The 21,062-nt window shown below is 34.6% G+C and overlaps 1 protein-coding gene across 1 annotated transcript in view; it reads right to left on the minus strand.

The window, feature by feature from the left end:
- The window catches only part of LOC149793757 (uncharacterized), a 66,533-nt gene extending 49,161 nt beyond the window's left edge, over nt 1-17,372 (minus strand). The window contains exon 1 of the mRNA XM_089967742.1: nt 16,974-17,372. Within this exon, the coding sequence (XP_089823868.1) occupies nt 16,974-17,184 (211 nt within the window). The 5' untranslated portion in view covers nt 17,185-17,372. The remainder of the gene's footprint in view (nt 1-16,973) is intronic.
- Nucleotides 17,373-21,062: the final 3,690 nt, after the last annotated feature.

The raw sequence follows: 21,062 nt of genomic DNA on the forward strand, positions 1-21,062 counted from the left end.
ATCAACAAATGACTACATTTCAAGGGAAATAATGGAAAAACTTTTGAAAGACCACAATCTAGTGGATATATATAGAAGATTAAATTTATTAAATACAGAATACACACATGAATACAAAAACAAGGAGGCTAGTAGATTGGATAAATTTTATGTTACTAAATATGAAGAAAAAATACACAAAAAGCAGAAATTATTGATTTCATAATTTCAGATCACAAATTAGTAAATTTAGAATTGAATTTAAATAATAGGTAAAATGGGGGAAAGGGGTCTGGAAACTAAATAATAGAATACTAGAAGAAGATGGTTTTGTGAGAGAAGTTAAAAATGAATTAATCAAAATAAAGAATGAAAAAGGGGACATTATAAGTAATATATTATCAGATTGGGACGTACTAAAAGATAAAATAGCAATTTATCATTCAAAGAAGCGTAGAGAAATACAATAAATGGAAAAAGAAGAATTAACTAAGACTTAAAGTTAAAACATTAACAGATGAGAATAGGAAAACATATACGGATTGGTTGAATCAAATAGCAGAGGAAGAAAGAACAAGTTTAGAGATAAGAGCAGGAAAGTTTAATAACATTTATAAAAAGGCAGAAGGTCTGTATAAAAGTGAGGAGAGGAGGAGAGAAAACTATAGATAAATTAAAAGATAATGGGATAGAAATTAAGGATAAAAAAGAAATAATGGGGAAAATAAGAGAATACTACACTAACTTATATACGTCTCAAAACGTAGATACACAGGTAATATTAGATTTTTTAGAGGGGTACCATGTGAAATGATATCGTCAGAACACAGAAACCTGTGTGACGATTTCATCACAAATGAAGAAATAATATCCACCATTAAAGAACTAGCAAAAGGCAAATCTCCAGGGAGAGATGGACTCACTGCGGAATTCTTCAAAAAATTCCAAAGTGAGTTAGCGCCGATTCTTGAATGTTTATATAATAATATACTTTTAAAAAATGATACCATGTCTAAATCCATGAGGGTAGGGTTAATAACAATTGTATACAAAGGGAAGGGGGACAGTGAAGAACTTAAAAATTGGAGGCCCATCTCCCTCCTAAATGCAGACTATAAAATATTAAGTAGAATTTTAGTAAATAGAGTTTAAAAAGGAATGAATGAAATAATACATATAAATCAAACTTGTTGGGGGAAAGGTAGAAACATTCAAAGTAATATTTTAAATATAAGAACTATAATTGACTTTGTAAATGAAACGGGTACGAAAAGTGCTATGGTACTTTTTGACCAAGAGAAAGCTTTCGACAGATTAGAACATAACTACATACAAAAAGTATTAGAAAAATTTGGTTTTGGAACAAACTTCCTAAACTGGACCAAAATCCTGTATAACAAAATAACTGCAAGTGTACAGGTCAATGGAGCTGTAACGGAAAAATTTGACATAGAAAGATCAGTGAGGCAAGGTTGCCCAGTATCAATGCTATTATATGTAATAGCAATAGAAATTCAAAGTATTAAAATCAGAACCAACAAAAGAATAGAAGGTATAAAAATTCCAAATTTAAAAGAAGAGTTTAAATGCTTCAACATGCTTATGATTGTACAAACTTTACTAAAGACTCCAATTCCTTTGAACACTTGGAAAAGGAATACGAATCTTTCGGAAAAGTGTCGGGGTCAAAAATCAATCATGACAAAACTGAGATACTAAAAATAGGGAACTGGAGGGGAAACCACCCGGGTTTAACACCACACTTAATTAAAGACAGGGTTAAAGCCCTAGGAATTTTTTTTTTTTAAAATGAAGAAAAGGAAAACTGCAAAAATGTAAAAATGAAAATAAATGAAAATATCAAAATCTGGGCACTTACGCCATTATGCATAATGGAGCGAACACAAGTTGCAAAAACGTATTTATATTCTAATATGACTTATCTTTTAAATTCTGTAGATGTAGGGAACAATGAACTTGACAAAATTGATAATGACATTATAAAATATATTTGGAATTTTAAAACATATTATGTTAAAAAATCTGCACTATATAGAGCCATGAATAAGGGAGGGCTGGCATTACCAAGCCCAATTTTAATTAAATATTCCAATATTTTAAATAGATTTAAAAATCTAAATAACCAACCAAAAACTCTTTGGGAAGCGTTATATATTTATTGGTTTGGTTTTACCATTAGGAATAGAAGTGATATTTACAAAAATAATAAGTTAGTCAAAAAACTGGAAGTACCAAGGAATTTTAGGAATATAAAAGAACTTTTATGTAAATATAGGGATGTTGATGAACTATGGGGAATTGAAACGAAGAAAACTTATAACTGGATAAGGGAAAATTTAACCCTAAGAATAAAAAATAAAGTAGAAGAAGAAAATATCTCCGTTAATTGGGATAGAGTTTGGAGGCATTGGGCCAACATCGGCTCACCCAAGATTCAAAGTATAATATTCAAATACTTACATAACGCATGGTTAAGTGGAGAAGTCGCACTACGAAGAAGAATGATTAGAACAACTGTTAAATGCCCCATGTACAAAAAAGCAAATTTTACGAAATATCATGCTATAGCACAGTGCGAAGAAAGAAAAAAAAATGAAAGAATTCAATTGATAATGGAAATCTATAAGAATGAGAAATACAGAAGAAATCAAATCCTATATTTAGACGGCAACTTCGATAAAAATTTAATAAGGAAGATTACAGATTATATAACTAAAAGAACGATGGCATGGACTTGGGGTGAGGATAAGGGGAGTGGGAGGGGGCGCTTCGGAGGGCACCCTTTATGGATGTCACCTTGAAACGGACCGGAGATCCCAATCTCGCTCCTTGACTCTGAGGCTCTCTGGGCCGTGAGGCAACAGGAATCTCTAGATGTGTTTTAAGATTATAATAAATGTAACAATTCTAAAAATAAATAAGTGTGTACCTTAAAAGCTATCTTTTTAGATTAGGGAAAGTTTTAAATACTCTAAAAAAATATAAACAGGGAGGGACAGGGATCCTTAATGGGGAAAGTACGAGATAAGGACATCATGGGGCTATGTCACATGGCGCCACGCGAAGTGAACAGGCCTATGAAAGAGTTTTGGAAAACTACCCCAGGTAGGAAAACTTACATGAATAACATAAAAACAAAGACTCTCGTGTAGTTTTCTCTTCTATTTCTTTCCTTCAACTGTACAGCTCCCGTACTGTACAGTTAATCCCCTTTGTATGTGAAACTTAAATCCTCTTGGAACTTTGGTAATAATCCAATAAATAATTAGAGGCGGCCTAACTCGAGTTGAGAGAAATACAAATGAAGAAAGAATGTGTGGATCCCAACTCGAGCACAGCCGACCTCAGTCAATAAATCAATTATGCGAAGAACGACACAGATTAGCACTCACATAAAACAATAGGGATTTTTCTTTCTTTCTTCAATCAAACCAGTATTACACCGTTACTTCGCCGAAATTCAAAATTCAAATGAATTAATATAAAAGTAAAGTTTTGATCCAATTATCATCTGGATCGCAAGACAACTGGAGACGATTTGACAATAACTGACTATCCCTACACGAAAACTATATATATAGCACACATACAATATAGCATATACTCATATAGCACACATACGATATAGCATATACTCATATAGCACACATACAATATAGCATATACTCATATAGCACACATACAATATAGCATATACTCATATAGCACACATGGGATATAGGCGACCTTTAGCCAAGGTCTACTTGGAATCTAGGGAAGGGATTTCGAGTTAGGTGATAGAAACCCACTCGGAAGAACAACCCTATAGATAACACTAGGGATTTAAATACCCCATCTAAAATTTAATCTAAATAAATTTTTGATCTAAATTCTATCTTAAAGTAAAACAAACAACATATCTGCGGGGGGGGGGGTAACACTTACACATAAAACACCTTTTATTTATTTTTTTATACGTGGGGGGGAACATCTGTCTGGTGCCCCCCCACCACCCCCCCCAAAAAAAGTAATTAGCATCACTTAACTTTCTTGTAATTAGTGATATATTTTGACTCCCTGACCAAAATCAGGGATATTTGTTTATGTTGCAACCTAACGGTAGACAACCGGAAATACGGTTTGTTCAAGAGCCGAAACATAAGCACTTTCATGACGCCTTCATGTCAATCATTTTGCTAAAAGCTTCACGTACTATGACTAAATATTCCGGACCCATGTGTCCCTCCAAACTTTGACATACGCTTGTAGGCATGACTGAGGACGAAACAGTTTTATTTGTAATTAATCTCAGTTATATTTGTATCCGTGTATTTTATCAGTACCCATTATAGTGTTATTATGATGCATTTATAACGGTCAGTATAATTAACGAATTCGACCAGATGCCGACCAATTTTTGAAGCTTCATTCAGACAGATTCTCGTGCTGTTCTGTCAGGTCTCCGCTGACCTAGTGCGAGGGAAATCTCACAGAACCAGTGAGATCCTCGTTGAATTAAACTAATTGCTGTGGGCGTTTGCAATTCTCAGTCAAAAATATTACCCTCTTCTTTATAAATTGCCCAAAGCTTGCAAGTAAGAAACTTTAAGCACTAAAGTATTTAAATCTTACGATGTCTGTTTTTGCATAACGCTTCAATTTCATATTCAAATGAATCATAATCAGCCAACCTTTCTCATGTTCAATAACGTTATGGAAAAAGTACTTTTTCGAACCGATAAATATAGAATGATTGACAGCTTTACTGTATTCACGCTTCCCATATTCAAGTACGACTATTTCTGATTTTAGCGAAGAGACTGAATATACGAAGTTTTAGTACCTTCATGTGTGTTTTTAAAACAATTTTTTATTTATTTTGTACGAATATTTCAGGCCGACGGATAAGGATAATACATCAGCAGAAAGTTTAATTGACCAAAGGAAAAGAAATAGTACTATTAAACAATATTGAATGAAATATTTTAATGAATTTGGAGTATGCATCTTTTGTATATACCTCTCCATTTTAAGGTTTTATAAGATTTTCGTGATTGCCTGTTTGATTATGGGAAGTCCGTGTTGGAGAAATAGTCCTCAGCCCGAGAAATTAGCCAATTACTAGGAGCAAATGTCAAAGAGTGAAGTGTTGATGAGATTTCATGATAACATGGTTTAGTTCAGGTCAAAGCCGCATAAAATGGAGCCAAGTAGTTCCTTTTAAAATCTAATTGTGTTGATACATTGTGTATCTCCATGTGAAGGATTTGTGCTAGAGGCTGATAATTTTTACAATGGAATAATTTAGAAAGGATTGTTCCATTATCTGGAGATGCCCTTTATTGTTGCTATGATGGTAAATATGGTGTCGAGTTACAGGTGAAATGAGGCTTAAAATCTTGCGATGACTCTTCTAGGGTAGAGTAAGAAAAATAGTTCCCCATATTTGGTGCTTGAATGGTATATTGTCAAGGCATGAAATACTGGAGCTACGTTACTGAAATGTAATAAATAAACACCATGTAGTTGTGTGGATGGTATGCAACTGTGAAGTTGTGATGTAAATGTGTCGTGGTGATATTTGTGGTCATGCACTGATTAGAGGAAAAGCACTTAAAGTCAGGGTGCGTTGGAATTCCCGGTTGTTGTCGAGAAACCCTTGAATATAAGGAGAAAACAAGTGACTTCTAGCATGCTTCTTGCAAGGGTTGAATTCGCTCAGTAAAGAGACCCTCTTGGCTTTTAACACTATAATAAATACACAGTAAAATTGATCTCTAACATTGACGTTCTCCAGTGTTAATTTGTAATCCGGCATACGTGTGAATAGCTTCATTGTAAAGTCAGGGAAATTGCAGACACGCATTAAGAAATGTATAAGGCTCTCTTTTAAAAGCCATTTCAGAGAGAGAGAGACAGACAGACATACAGTCAGACGGACAGAGATTTCACGACCTTTCCCCTTTTCAGCAGCGATTCCAAATACAATCCCAGCTGTAAACACCGTCACCACTTTTAGTATGGCTAACAATCTTGTCCTCATATTATGAGAAAGGGTATACCCTGAATCGAAAACCATCTTTGCTGCAAGCGAAATTTCGTTTGTCTTCTTTTCGTCCATCTCATCCACGGTACGAATCTGTTGAATTTCACTGATCTCCATTACCATTTAGAAAATTCAAAACAAGGTCTCAAGATTTTCATGGGCTGTTCAGGCCAGTGATTTGTCGTAGCTTATCAGGTAACATCCTTTTCATTTTCGTTCTATATGTCATGTGCACATTGCTAAAAGTTGATATCATCGAAACTTGAACAATGGGAACGCTGATAAAGTATTGAAATAGGATGTTTTCTTTTCTTTAGAATCTCACTCGGTATGCACATTTCAATTCCTTGATTTGACCTATTGCTACAGTTATAAAGCTACGAAACATAGATAACGTACAATTTAATATAAAGCAGGTAATAAATCATGATTCGCTGATACATCTGTTCAAAATTTCGTGCGCATGGCGCGGGTGGATCACAACAGCGTTGAACTAACATAGTTACACGCCAGAAACAAATGATGATGATGTCCACTAATATTGTAACTATTATGGAAAGAGTTAAACGATTAAACAACCTTGGTTGGATATTTATCGAGAAGGAAATTACCAAATCACATATAAAGTAAATACAGTCTGTAGTAATACTTGCAAATTTTGTAAGTTATTAGATAAAAATGTACACTTCGACAAATACCCAACTAAGTGCATTGAATGCTTATGATTCATATTGTCTTCTGTCTGTCGTCAAATCAGCAGATATCTTAAACAAATCGTTTGACTTTGGGTAGCACAAAGTTTTCTTTCACTACCTTCTTCACATGGCGCCAGAATATCAATCCGCATCTTTGCTAGAAAAGAATCGTTGACCAACTCGATTCATTGCCGATGTAAAACTATATGTAACCCTTGACCTGCGAAGATGACCTAGCCAGTACATAGTCACAACAATCGAAATAATAAAGGTGGCTATAAATGTCAACTCAGCAAATATTTGCTTTGCTTTCGTTGATATTGCTTTCTACGCCTTTCGGTCTTTCCAAAAAGTGCGTTTATATTTAGGTTGATCCTCTGCTCGTACACACTATAATCATGCCTCACAAAAACAGCTCTTCTGATTCTCCAAAAAACACCGTCAAGCTAAAAACGCAGTAATTTATGTAGCTAATGTTGCTTCTAAAACCTGCCACGTGCTTTGTTTAATATCAGAGGCGAGTGTTGGAGTGCAGAGAGGAATGCGCTATTAGCGTTTGAACATCTTATCGGCGATTTTATCTACGGTTGGAGATTTTGAATAGAAAGTCACATGGGGGATTTCTTCTTGTTGTCGCTATTATGTTGGAAGGACCTGATACAGACAAACATTGACTGATAGAAAACCGAAAGTAGATCTCAGAATTTATAATTTTGTATAAAATTTCGGCTCAATATCATATGACCTTTTTCTAACAAATCACATTGCGCAAAACGCAGTAAATTCATAACAATGGGAACTATTTTCCGATATTTGTTCAGTTTTGTTGTTTAAAAACTAAAGAGAAGCATTCTTACGGCACATGTGGACAACGCTAATTACCCGTTTAACTTTAAATGCAAACACGTTTTAATAGCTTTCGAAAGAAAAAGGAAGACGGTTCTAATGGACGATTTTAACTTCCACTGATTATTAATGACTTCTAAAATTTATATGACACACTTTGGCAAATATAAACCAAAGAGTGTTCTCATCTTGTTGTCATGCCTTAATCTGAGTATGCTTAAACATATTTTAGCCTTTGTGATAGCTAAAATTATTTGATTCAAATTTTCTCCAAATATTAGACTACTTGAACTGACTGATTTATCCTGTACTTATCCTGTACAAGAATAACAACAACAACAATAATACTATTACTACTACTACTACTACTACTACTGCTACTACTACTACTACTACTAATAATAATAATAATAATAATAATAATAATAATTACATATTCTTTGATGATCAATCAGTAGAGAATTTAGGTAATGGTGCTGAATGCGATCCATTATAACAGTAATAATTACACATTCAAAACGTAGTGCAGCAGATATGTGAAATGATGCGGATTAAAGTGGCTTTGGTGATATAAGTATGAAATAGGCATACAGATAAGGTATGTCACACACAATAATGCCAAATTTTTTAGTCATCACAGATTTTTTTCCTGGGACGGAAATAATAGCCATTTCCAAGATGGCTGTCATCAATTTAAATGTTGTCATAAATCTGGTAAAGAGAATCCACTAGTGCGGTTGTACATCGATTAGGCTGCAATATTCAATTATATTTGCATGCATAATAATTGTACAAGGATCATATAGATTTATATAATTTATATATTTTATATTTTAAGGTTGAAACATATTAAGTGTTATTCTTGTTGTTTGTTTTTCTTTCAGGTGATAACCCAATGTTGGTGACAATGACAAAGATATACAAAATCGTGGATCATCATCAACTTGGGATGTCAAGTACGCAGCATTATATAGACAGGGATATATTTGTTCTTTGTCAGATGGACACGGCCGTCGTACTCAACTGTCCAGCTAACTCAAGACACTGGAGAAGATTACAATACTATTGGCTGCTTAACAATATAGTTTTCACACCTGGATGAAGGTGAAGGCATTGAGGCTACCACACCTGGATAATTGTGAGTACAATGAGGCTACCGCTAATGGTGCGGAGATATTTTGTGTGAAGAAAACCATATGAGCCGCAACATTTTTTAGCTATATGTGTTTGAAATATGTATTTTCATTTCCGAACCTAAACAATTCAGGTACTAAATCATTAATGAGTGTTCCAAATCAAAACTGTAAAAGGTCAGAAATTCCATCAATAGAACATTGTGTATACATACTTTAGTTACAAACATGAAAAGTTCTCAAAGATTCTTTTAACTAAAAGGTAATTTTTCATAATCGACCAATCATGGCCAGTCAAACCCATCTCTACTCATGTCATGTTTACCCCGACCCAGAGTAGCCCAGTTGGAAACATGTATAATCAAGGTAATTCTGACAAGCCATTGTTTGATGTTAAACATTGCCGAAGGCTAGCACTAATCCATTACGTAAGATTGACGTAGCTAGAAGTGGAGAGCCGGACCTCGGAGTTGCGAAGCCAATTATCACCTAGGTGTGGAAATGTTTGTCCAAGATCAAAAGAAGTTGCCTGAAGAAGTGGGAGTGTCTTAACTTCTTTTCCCTGCAGACAGACAGACAGGTTGAACTGGCCGCTAAGACGATTGGACAGGGTCACAACGCCACCCAATCAGAATCGAGATAGAGGAGAGACCCTGATTTGAGTAGAATGATATCTCCGCGTCTTCCGGCAAGAATTAGTTCGCTTAGAGAAATTACCCAGAGTGGAGGTTAGCGTAACTCCGAATAGCCATTCGTTATTGGCGGGAAAATCTTAGAGCAGGAAATTCTAAGTACAGAGAGAGCTTCAAATAAGGAAGCTTTGAGGGACAGACCAGTTACAGTTTGGTCCCGTAGTCTCAGATAGAGAGACGGAAGAAAGGAGAACAAAAGGAGAGAAGTTAGGAAGCTTTGAGGGACAGACCATTACAGTTTGGTCCCGTAGTCTCAGATAGAGAGACAGAAGAAAGGAGAAGTTGAAGTCTGGGAGCGAAATTGGAGGAGGAGATAGTAGAGACGGAAACGGAGTTGAAGGAGGTGTTAGAGGAACGGAAATAAGGAAGGAATTAGCGGGAAAGAAAGAGATGAGTAGATGCAAGGACAGGGGGAAAATCGAACTGACACTGTAAATCACGGGATGAATTAGGCTGTCACTTGGTCGAGGGAAAGACGAGTGATTGGAAGTTATCGTTTTAATTAATCGAATTTATTAAATTGTTATTGATTGAATTTTCATCTTCGTGTTCTCTATAATTTAACCGTCGGCATTGCTGACTGGGGGCTCAGAGCTGTAAATCTACCTCGTCACTAATTTAACTTTCTAACCTCACGAGCCAGGGTGGAACGTTCATCATAATTTAATTAAATTATATTGGAAGAACCCCACCCCAATGCGTGCAAACGTCACAACTCAATTTTATATTTTTACGTTTAGACTCTTACAAAATGCGACAAGAAAAGAGTTAAGACAATAAGCTTTGTAAAATTTAAAGAATAATTTATTTCTCAAGAAAAACAAGATAACAATGAGAAAAAGAACTTACGGTTTTAAGAATCAAATCCAAAAATAATCCAAGAATTAAAAATAGAAGTCCTCGTAATAAAATGTCCTAATGAAACTGAGTTCGAATCCCGATGAAATACAAAATCGAAGGCGATGACGTATGCTGTGGTCTGCATCGTACTGATGTATCAACAGTTCTTTGCTGAATCACAAAAAATAATATTCCAGTGTTTGAACTCTGTATAAATTTCAATAACTGTCTTTGTCCATGAATTAATTTAGAGCACAGGTATTTCAAGGATAAAATAATCTATTAGAACACAAATAATGTGAAGGAAAATGAGAAATTCGACTCAAACTGGTCACAACACAACAAAACACATTTAAGTGTCAGTGGTTTAAAGCCCGACTGCCCAAATTCTCTATAGAAAACAGTTATACACTAATTTAAGACTCAAAACAGATTCCCGGATAAGGGTCACATGGTCATCTTTCTAGAACAAGATGGAAACTTTTTATATGCCTAACATCACGCACTCCTAGAATGGCCTCAATTTCACTTATGAATCTTAGTCTGAGAAAGAATTTAATTTTTTTTTTAAAAAAGAAGACGTTACCTTCAACTCTTACTGATTCTGAATCAATGTCTGGAATTAGGTCAGCATTAGATATAAAGTTTCTATTATTAGATGTTTACGAAAAACAGTCAGGTCAAAATGAATTTCTGGAAAATGTCACATCCAGTAAATAAAGTTACATTACAATAGCATATAATGGAATAAACAAAAAACTAAAAGTAACAAACATGCAATTAAAATAAATCAAATATAAATTAAATCAAATATGCATGACAATATTCACCCTTTTCTAGACTGGTTCCCATCCTTCCATATATTTAGTACCCTAATTCGTTAAACAAACATCGTTAAATGTTGTGATCAAAATCTTTTGTTAATATTTAAAGTTCACGAATTCGGTCATTTTCGCATATTTGCGAAATGATATTTACGAGATTTGAGCATTGGCATTCACCCATATACTGACATACACCCATATATTTGCTATGCTTGTAAATTCTTAGATTGATTACATATTAGTTTATGATGAGAGAGAATGATATCAAATTTGAGTGATGTTAAAAGTAACACGAGGCAAGGACCCTGTAAGAGAATATGCGATACTCTTCTTGAACTAAAGTTGATCATGCAGCATGCCAGTATGCCTATTTCGCTTTCTGTACGCATGTCTGTTACAGTCAGTTTAATATACATATTTATAAAAGTTCAGCTGTATTATTTACCAAATCATTAATGTACTACTATGTAACAATATATGTATATATAATTGAAGTTATAACCATTAAGTTGCGACATCCAGCACTTTTATGATAACGTTTATATTACTGTCCTATAATAAAGGTAGTTAGTCCACTGAAACTGAGCAGGCTGCTCAGATTTTGTTATCGTCACCTTGTCCTAATAGACTACACAGTATTGCTGCTGCTCGGATTTTGTTATCGTCACATTGTTCTAATAGACTACACAGTATTGCTGCTGCTCGGATTTTGTTATCGTCACATTGTCCTAATAGACTACACAGTATTGCTGCTGCTCGGATTTTGTTATCGTCACATTGTCCTAATAGACTACACAGTATTGCTGCTGCTCAGATTTTGTTATCGTCACCTTGTCCTAATAGACTACACAGTATTGCTGCTGCTCGGATTTTGTTATCGTCACCTTGTCCTAATAGATTACACAGCATTGCTGTTGCTCGGATTTTGTTATCGTCACCTTGTCCTAATAGATTACACAGTATTGCTGCTGCTCGGATTTTGTTATCGTCACATTGTCCTAATAGATTACACGGTATTGCTGCTGCTCAGATTATGTTATCGTCACATTGTCCGAATGGATTACACAGTATTGCTGCTGCTCAGATTTTGTTATCGTCACATTGTCCTAATAGATTACACAGTACTGCTGCTGCATAGATTCTGTTATCGTCACATTGTCCTAATAGATTACACAGTATTGCTGCTGCTCAGATTATGTTATCGTCACATTTTTGTGAACAAAAGAATGAAATTCATCCCCTATATCTCCAGAGGCACATAATTCACATTTTCTGTTTTTTATATATCCGAATGTTTCCACCTTCTAGTTTCAATTGGAAACCTGTGATTCATTGTAAGGTATTTTATTCAAATTATTCTATACTTTTGTGGCTTACGTTTTATAAAAGGTTCGAAATTAGTTTATATTTTTGTGGCATATGTGTTCAAAATGATTAGTTAAATATTTAATGAATTCTGCTTTTAGAGTGATCAAAAACTATAATACAAAGTTTGCTATGTTCATCTTTCAGCCAACCAACAGAGAAGAATGATAACCATTCAGTCTTAAATCACATAAAATTTGTTTGCTAAAAACCATTTAAAAAATTGCGACGTGGTGTACCTTATCACTTTAAAAAAAAGTTTTACTCTTATTTTCAGACACTAGTCTATCTCAGTATATAACGGCTCTAAATTTGATTGATATTATCAGTTATGTGTTTCCAAAAGAGAAACAGTAAAATTGCCTTGCTACAAAAAATATTGCTATTTTTTATTTACAGGTAATTGTTATCCATTGACTGGAGAAAGGGAATTTGAACAGGTAAAAAAGAAACACACACACACACACTTATACTATGTATCGTCTGTAGTCACTTATAAGTCGAGTCAAACTGCAAACAACAGATATCCAGATCTGCCATAGCATAATGCCCCTGCAGATCAGGGTCTATCTTGTTTGTTCTACTTATTACTCCAAACAAACTGTACATAAAAACAATCATATACGGTTTATGATATTTAAACATTTGCAAGAACACTCAGGGCAGACTTTGAACTAAAAGCCTGAACATATTCCTGTGCACTGCGACCTTCAGTCTCAGACCAAGATAAACTTGTGAGGGTATTGTGCCATGATAATGATATGATTATAATTTTTAATGTAGTGACTTCTACAAGGAAAACTAAGACCGTCCTCTCCAAAATAGCTTCTGACTGTGTCTAAAAGTTATGAGTTTCTGATTGTGTAAAATATGTATAGTTTTTGTGATGATTGCTTAGTAGATGAATCTACTTATCGATTTATCTATTATTCTCATTTTAAGACTGGAACATATCGTTCCAATTACTTTATTCTGCTATTCGAATTTCAAGATTGTCTTTGACAAAACAGATTATATTCCTTATTATGACTTTGTATTATCTACTTCCTTTTATTAAACGGATTAAAACATAATTGACCACGGAGATGATACCATGTATCGGGTGTTGGTTTTTATATTAGTGTGTATCATAGATTGCTAACATCAAAGATTTGAATGAGTTTTCTTACCAAGAAGTGCCGAATGGAGAACCAAGAAGTGCCGAATGGAGAAAGATTGAAAACTGATATATAAATGCTATTTTCGTGACAACAGCAATAACAAACATCATACGTTTACGGTTTGGATCTGATATCCTGAGATAAATCTAGAGCTCATTCAGTGCCTCTCAAGAGCAATACAGTGACATGAAATATAATGTTGTTCAAGAAAATAAATCTAACGAAAAAAAATTGAAGGACAACATATTTTCTGAGTCATACTGCCTGCATCCATGATCAAAAAAATTACTCGGACAAGTATTCACCATGTTCGTAACTCTCAGTTAACGTATCTGCAATATAAATGTAATGAGTGATTGATTGTGTCAGCCAGTCTTTCAGTGTGAAGATTTTGATTATCTGTGTCAGTCAGTCTTTCTGTGTGTAGACTTTGTTTGTCTGTGTCAGTCAGTCTTTCAGTGTGTAGGCTTGGATGTTCTTTTTCAGCCAGTCTTTCAGTGTGAAGATTTAGATTATCTGTGTCAGTCAGTCTTTCTGTGTGTAGACTTTGATTGTCTGTGTCAGCCAGTCTTTATGTGTGTAGACTTTGTATGTGTCAGCCAGTCTTTTAGTGTGAAGACTTTGATTGTCTGTGTCAGCCAGTCTTGGACTTGGATGTTTAGACTATCAACTAGTGACATTAATACATATTCTGTAGCATATACATGTACATGAGTTTTTGTCAATTGCTGATTCACGTCGTATTTAAGTTCTGTCGTTTCTTAATTGATGCGTTGCTGTTTTGTTTGCTTATTGGCTATTTGTAATATTAGCAGACTTAACAGGGGTGGATATGGTGTTGCTTAATATAGCGTATAGTACATAATAAGTGAAAAATTGTTCATTAGTAACTTAAGAAACTGTCATTCATATGTTAGGGACAATCCAGGAAATAGATCACGGGACTGAGATAGTATCCAACTACAACAATATAATTATCTTGTTGCATGACGACTAAGCAATATGCAACGAGTGTTACATGTTGCATATACCTTAGGCCTTGTGAACAATTCACGTGGCAAGCACCACGATGCCATATAATGGGGACTGCCATTTTGGTCTTCTTCTGTCAACCCTGTCCCTTGATAGTCATATGACATTATTCATGAGTGTCAATGGCATTTCGTTTTCACTACATACAGACTCCACATTACTATAGAATACTGGATACTTAGCTGAAAGAAATGGGGCATCACTATTACCGTAAATTTATTTCAGCAATTTCTTCCTACTCAGAGTACCATCCCCACCCACCTGTACTAAATTACGCATTATCAATAGCCCTTAATTCAAGAAATGATTTCAAATTAGAGATCTCCTCTGGAACAGGGCTGGGTGGGGTGAGATAATACGAATGGGGGGGGGGATCTATAATCGAGAAAAGCGCTGTTGCGTGCTCCTTTCTCCACAACAATAATTATTTACGTCTAAATATCAATATTTGACAGTAGGACAATAGCTGTGTTAGATTCGAGACAGCTGTATAACGTCGTACATAAAGCTTATTAGGTTTAAATCGATATTAAGCCAGAGACCTAAGTATAGAATTCATACATAGGTAAGAAATATACCTGTATAATCAAGTTTACGGACGGAGTTTAAAGTACACCAAAGTTCTAAATTGTCAAACTTAAAACTGGATATAAAGACAATTTGTGATTCATCATGCAGACTGTATAATAAAAAACTAATAACGCCTAGAATTTTACATTTATTATTGCCAATAAAATGTCCCGATCTATTTTTTCTTCTAAAGTCATCTCACGAAATAGTTTCTCATACTTAATTCGGCGGATTATTATTAGACTGAGATTTGTAATTTCGTCCTGTCAGTGGTTTTACATATAGGAAATTTACGTGCATATTTGTTGTTTTATATAGGTAATATATTATATTAGTAGCTCGTATAAGTAATTGAAAAGGAGATCAATTATTTAAGAACATATATCACGGATTGTTAAATTTAACGTTTGTCAAAATACCAGGGATGATATTCATCCTATATGTGAAACCGGTATTCCAATCCATTCCCTCGTTTACCTGATAAACAGTTATATAAACACACTAATACGAACTCTTTAAACGTATTACGCATTACAAAAAGTACTATGCGTACCCTAGCTGCTTGCAACGTGTCCATCTTGATTAACCCATCATGCAAAAGTCCATCCGTCACTAGACGTTTGTTACCATGATTTAAAAAACCTAAATGAAATTTGGCTAGTCTATTTGTCTGCGTATGTAGATGACCCGATATTATTTTTAAGCAATCACAAAGAATTTCTGATTTGTTTGCACATTATTTGGAACTTTGAAGAATTAAATTTTTTTGACAAAGACCTTGTTGTCACATTTAATTAAAATCTACTTGAGATAGACAAATACAATTTCCAATACGTATCTGTATTTGCGTTTGAGTGACTTGATTATCTTTTCGGGCCATATTTTCATTTTTTTAAATCAAAGTCTATAATGTTCGGGACTTTAGACAGACCAGTGACATTCTGTAGGCAATTTTTCATCATTTGCAAATGACCTGAGTAGAGTACTTTCTCTTTTGATAGCCATGGTGAGCAAAAGATGAAATTTCTCGACGAGTTTCGTAAATTGCATTTTAAATGAGCACAAATAGAAGATTATATTTATCACATGATGAAAAATACAGTTGTTCATTAAAAGAACAATATATGTTAGTGATCGACTTTTAAGTAAAGTTGATGCCTCGAACATAACGCTTCTGCCTTACATGACACAATGACGTCATTTATAACGTTACGAAGCATTATCAAACCTGGGTAATTGGAAAAGAAAAACTGTATTGTTGTATAACTTAGTTGTCATGTGGAAAAGAACAACTTCAGAATAAAGAGGAGTTTAGACGGAAAAACGAGTCAGGAAAAATGAATTTTATGTATGTATTAGATCTTGTCGGTAAAGAATAAATACTTGTTAGTGATAAAGTATGCATGTGATGACGGGGCAAAATACAGGCAAAACCTGTATTTAAAAAAACAGTAAAGTGACTAAAATTTTGTTCTCATAGGTGCCCTTATACAGAGGTCGAATATATCAACAAAGCTAGGAAAATAGGCCCACAATATTGTCATGTATGAGTATGTGTCCATTTTAAAGAAGTTTCTGCTGAGACAAGTTTCTCTGCATGTTGATAAGTACCCCAAAAATATAAAATTAGTCATGTGTTTCCTTTTTCATGAGAAATATACAAAATTGACAATGAAGTCCCCACAATTACTGAAATTCCCAAAGAAATGCAGAATGCGCAGAGGTGGTGAAGATAATGACAACATCAATAATAAATATATAGATAAAAAAAAACTTTAACGATACGCTTACCTCGTCCTTTTTCCAGAGCAAATCCAAAGACTATACCGGTGATGAAACAAATGCTAAGTTTAACCACGACCACAGGAAGAGACATTGTCTGCTTTTCATCATTTGCGTCGTCTTGCATCTTAAGCTTCGTGCAACTTCCATTGCTACTGGAACCAGTCGAACTACTATCAGACACTTTGTTTTCGTTTTGGAACGATCCTTTCTCACTCATTTTGAAATAAGATAATGTGTATATATTTTTCTATACTGTGTTATTCCACAGTATATAGTGTACACTAAGAGGAAAACTGATCAGCGTTGAATAAGCCTTACTCCCGCCAGAAAAGAGTAAATGCGCGTGATGTAACTTCGCCCAGAATTATCAGTTCAATGACCTAAATTAACCCCCATAAACACTTCTATGGCTTTTATCTATCAATACCTACATACGCCACCCTTACAAACCTGCTTAGGTAGAATGAACGGTTTACTACAGTTCCAAAGATAATATCCCGGGTTTTTTGTTTGTCGTTTTAAAAAAAAAAAAACATTTTTATTTAGGATACGACTTAACCAACCATAGCCGCTTGTAGGTGAATGCGTGTCAGATTTAATTATCGTTCTGCATTAATGCACAGTTGTACAATATAGCAAATACTCACTTCGTACGCGAAAATTTATAAAAGAAGAACTGATTGCAGTTTCGCGTTCTGTTGGTCAATTCAGCAATCTTCTCTATTATTATTATTCGTGATTTTTATGCCGAGTTTTGCAGCTTTGGACGTTTACAATGTAACTGATTAAAGCGACTGTAACATATATTTCACTCAAGACCCGTTCTTTCATTCGTTATTGACAATCTAATTGCCTGTGTTATTGAATATTATATTAAAATACCAAACACTTGGAAAGAGAATGCATATAGTATACTCGAAGTGGTATATTATCAACAGTAATCAATAGAGGTCCCTACCTGCAGTGTTTAAACAAGAATATCTACACATGAAATGTGGAATTCTGCTTCTAATCGCGTCACTGTTATAATGAATACATTTGCGCTTTTGTTAACACAAAAATTTAGAAGGTGAAGGTCACCCTGTCAAATTGTAGGACACAGTCTGGGATACAGGTAGCGATTATCTACCTATTCCTCAAAGCTGTGTAACTCATCGTTAGATGTGGCAATCGATATATCTCAGGGTTTTTTTTCCCCCCAGTCAATAATACTGAATTATTGTCAGTGTGTCCTGACTGTATTGACCACCAGTACATTTGATGCACATTCTTCAATTTAAATGAAAATTTAATTACATATACTTTAAACAAGAGGTAATTTACCAATTTACTTACTGTTTTCTCACGATAGAAAAATGCTCACGTATGTTAACAAACCTTGAAATCGACATCTACCAGTTTTTCTCTCTCTCTATCTCTTTCTCTTTCTCAATAAATTACCACGTTTGCTTTCATTTTTCGAAGGCGTATACCATTTTAGATTAAAATGAAACGAAAACGGTTGTTGTTCAGAACTTCCCTTAGTGATAAATTATTATAGTGAAACGTAACCAATGATAGTTATTTAATATATTGGTCATTTCCCTTATGAAAAGTAGAAGAATGCTAAACATGTAAAGAAAACGAGCATCTGTGCTTTTTGGAACCAGTCTAAGCCGTAACTTTGTATTAGAGAGTTGGATAATCCAGTACAAAATTAATCACACTTGCCTCCAGAGGTTAATAGTGCGTGCTATTGAATGTGGGTATGAGAGATACCTATAATTGGATATATACTGCTAACATATGTGCATCACTCTTTTTCCCGCCAATATCAGACGACACTGTGCGCTGGTGATGGAAGCCTTGGTTGGGTACATCGCAGCTTATTTAATATGAACGACCTTACATATCATCTTAATATCTTTCTTTTAAAATGTGTAGTTTTGAATTGTTTTAATATAACCTTTCACATAACTGATAGCTTCATTCATTCATTCATTCATTCTCATGTATTGCATGTCCAATGTATGTATGTACGTACGTACGTATGTGTGTATATATATATATATATATATATATATATATATATATATATATATATATATATATATATATATATATATAATGTTGTAAAATATGTGATATGTGTGTACTGTGGAATTAGATCCGGGTTTATCCACAAAGCAATGGAACGATCGGGTTACAGTACAAGTCAGGTAAACTTGCAAATCATCATATGGCTGATGAATTAAAAAATCACGTTCGCATTTTGATTAATAATAATGAATGGGTCGTTGTTACATTCACTGTGGCCGAGTCGGTTAAATATTATTTTTCGCCCTTGACAAACCTTCCATATTCCGTCCCCCCCCCCCTTCCCGGGGGCATCGCTTATTATAAACTTTAAAAAATGAACACTACATAATGTGACTTTGTTCAGTAGTATTAATACACTTTCGGCTTGATAAAAATATTAATTTCATTACTACAAAAAATTCGGGCACCGCTTTTTGACGCTCCCCCTCCAAAAGAAATATCTTGATGCCAGAGAGAGAGAGAGAGAGAGAGAAATGATAGTTCCGGATCAACATAATGCGCACTTGGGATAAATCATTTTTGTCTCATCCGTGCTAGGCAAAGACATCGTCATCAGCGCGGTGCTAGTCAAAAGCGGCGTCGTCAGTATGGTGCTCTAGCATTTTTAGTGTTTGACACTTAAGTTTCTCAAGTTTATGTACTGAGACGGGGTATGGTTGGGTTAGGGAATATATCAGCAGGTCAGACACTGGGTCATGTCGAACAATTGTTTTCATTGCATAGTTTACAAATTTTGTTTTTAAAGAAAATATATTGCTATGCGTGATATTGGTTTGCTAATAGATTCTCTTCAAAGTAAACCCGCGTCCTCTCTTTATATCGTTTGCAATTGTTATTTTGGGCTTTAATACAGCGTTGGCAACCAACAGTTGTCATTGTTGCTATTTTTGTTCTTTTATGCGGCTCGAAAACATATACCCATCACAGTCTGGACCCTTAGAACATCTGAATATTCATATACTGGCAAAATGGGTACTTCGCCTAACCGGAACAAAACAGTTTTGAAACAAACGAACAAATAAAAAGACATACCTAGAATCCTGAGAAATTTATTATAATGCAAATATTTGGAAAGTTTTTACAGGACAGGCGGTTTTTTTTTCTCCAAAGTAAGTCAGCTGTCGGTTTGAAACGTCCACCAAACATTCGTCGAACGCAAGGAAAAATGAATATTCGCTTTTATTTTCTCTGTCTTTTTCAAGTCAGTATTTTCTTCTAATTTCATTACCATGGAAACTCTATTCTAATGCTGAAAAATGTTTTGGTTGTACTAAAACGGAACCACAAAATGTGTACATGTAAACTGATACTGAAATACAATGTTTCGAACAAAAACATAAATGTGAATATAATAATATAAATATCACACATTCCATAGATTGCGCGAGAAATGAAAGAGCACTTGGAAGGTTTGAAATTATAAAAGGCACGAGGAATGAGGCGGGGACAAAAGTTAAACTTAGGTTTCAAATGTACATTATGCGAATACAATGCAGCCTTTGAAAGCACAAGACTCCATTTACTTACACGAATTTCGTTGTGCAAATCCATACAGACGAAACTAATTAAGGCCAGTAGCCTCGAAACGGTGTTAGAAGATACAAGGTATACATCATAATTTAGACAAGAAAAAGTACCATAAATACTCGCGTATAAGTTCAGTTCGTCTCATAATACGCCCGCAGATCTGAGTCTATGCAGCTTGTTAGGAGTGAACAGTAGAACATACACCATAGACCCTGATATAAAGAACCCAATTATGATAACATGGTCACATAAATGGAGTGGAATAATTCGTGGAACTTTGGTACCTTAATGCTGCCTAATTATTTAAAAACTAGTCAAGTCGTTAACGAAACATCAAGCAATCACGAGTAGTTTTACGCGTAATTTCTCGACTACTTTCCATTGTCCATAGCCTGCTTCATCTTCAAAATGTATTGCTAAAGGTTTTTTTCCCTATGTTCATCGTGTACGTGCATTTCTATTCGTGTTGTCCGCATCTGGAAGGTAGTC

Source organism: Sinohyriopsis cumingii, chromosome 8, assembly GCF_028554795.1.
Source record: "Sinohyriopsis cumingii isolate HCF-2022 chromosome 8, ASM2855479v2, whole genome shotgun sequence".
In the NCBI taxonomy this organism is placed as follows: domain Eukaryota; kingdom Metazoa; phylum Mollusca; class Bivalvia; order Unionida; family Unionidae; genus Sinohyriopsis; species Sinohyriopsis cumingii.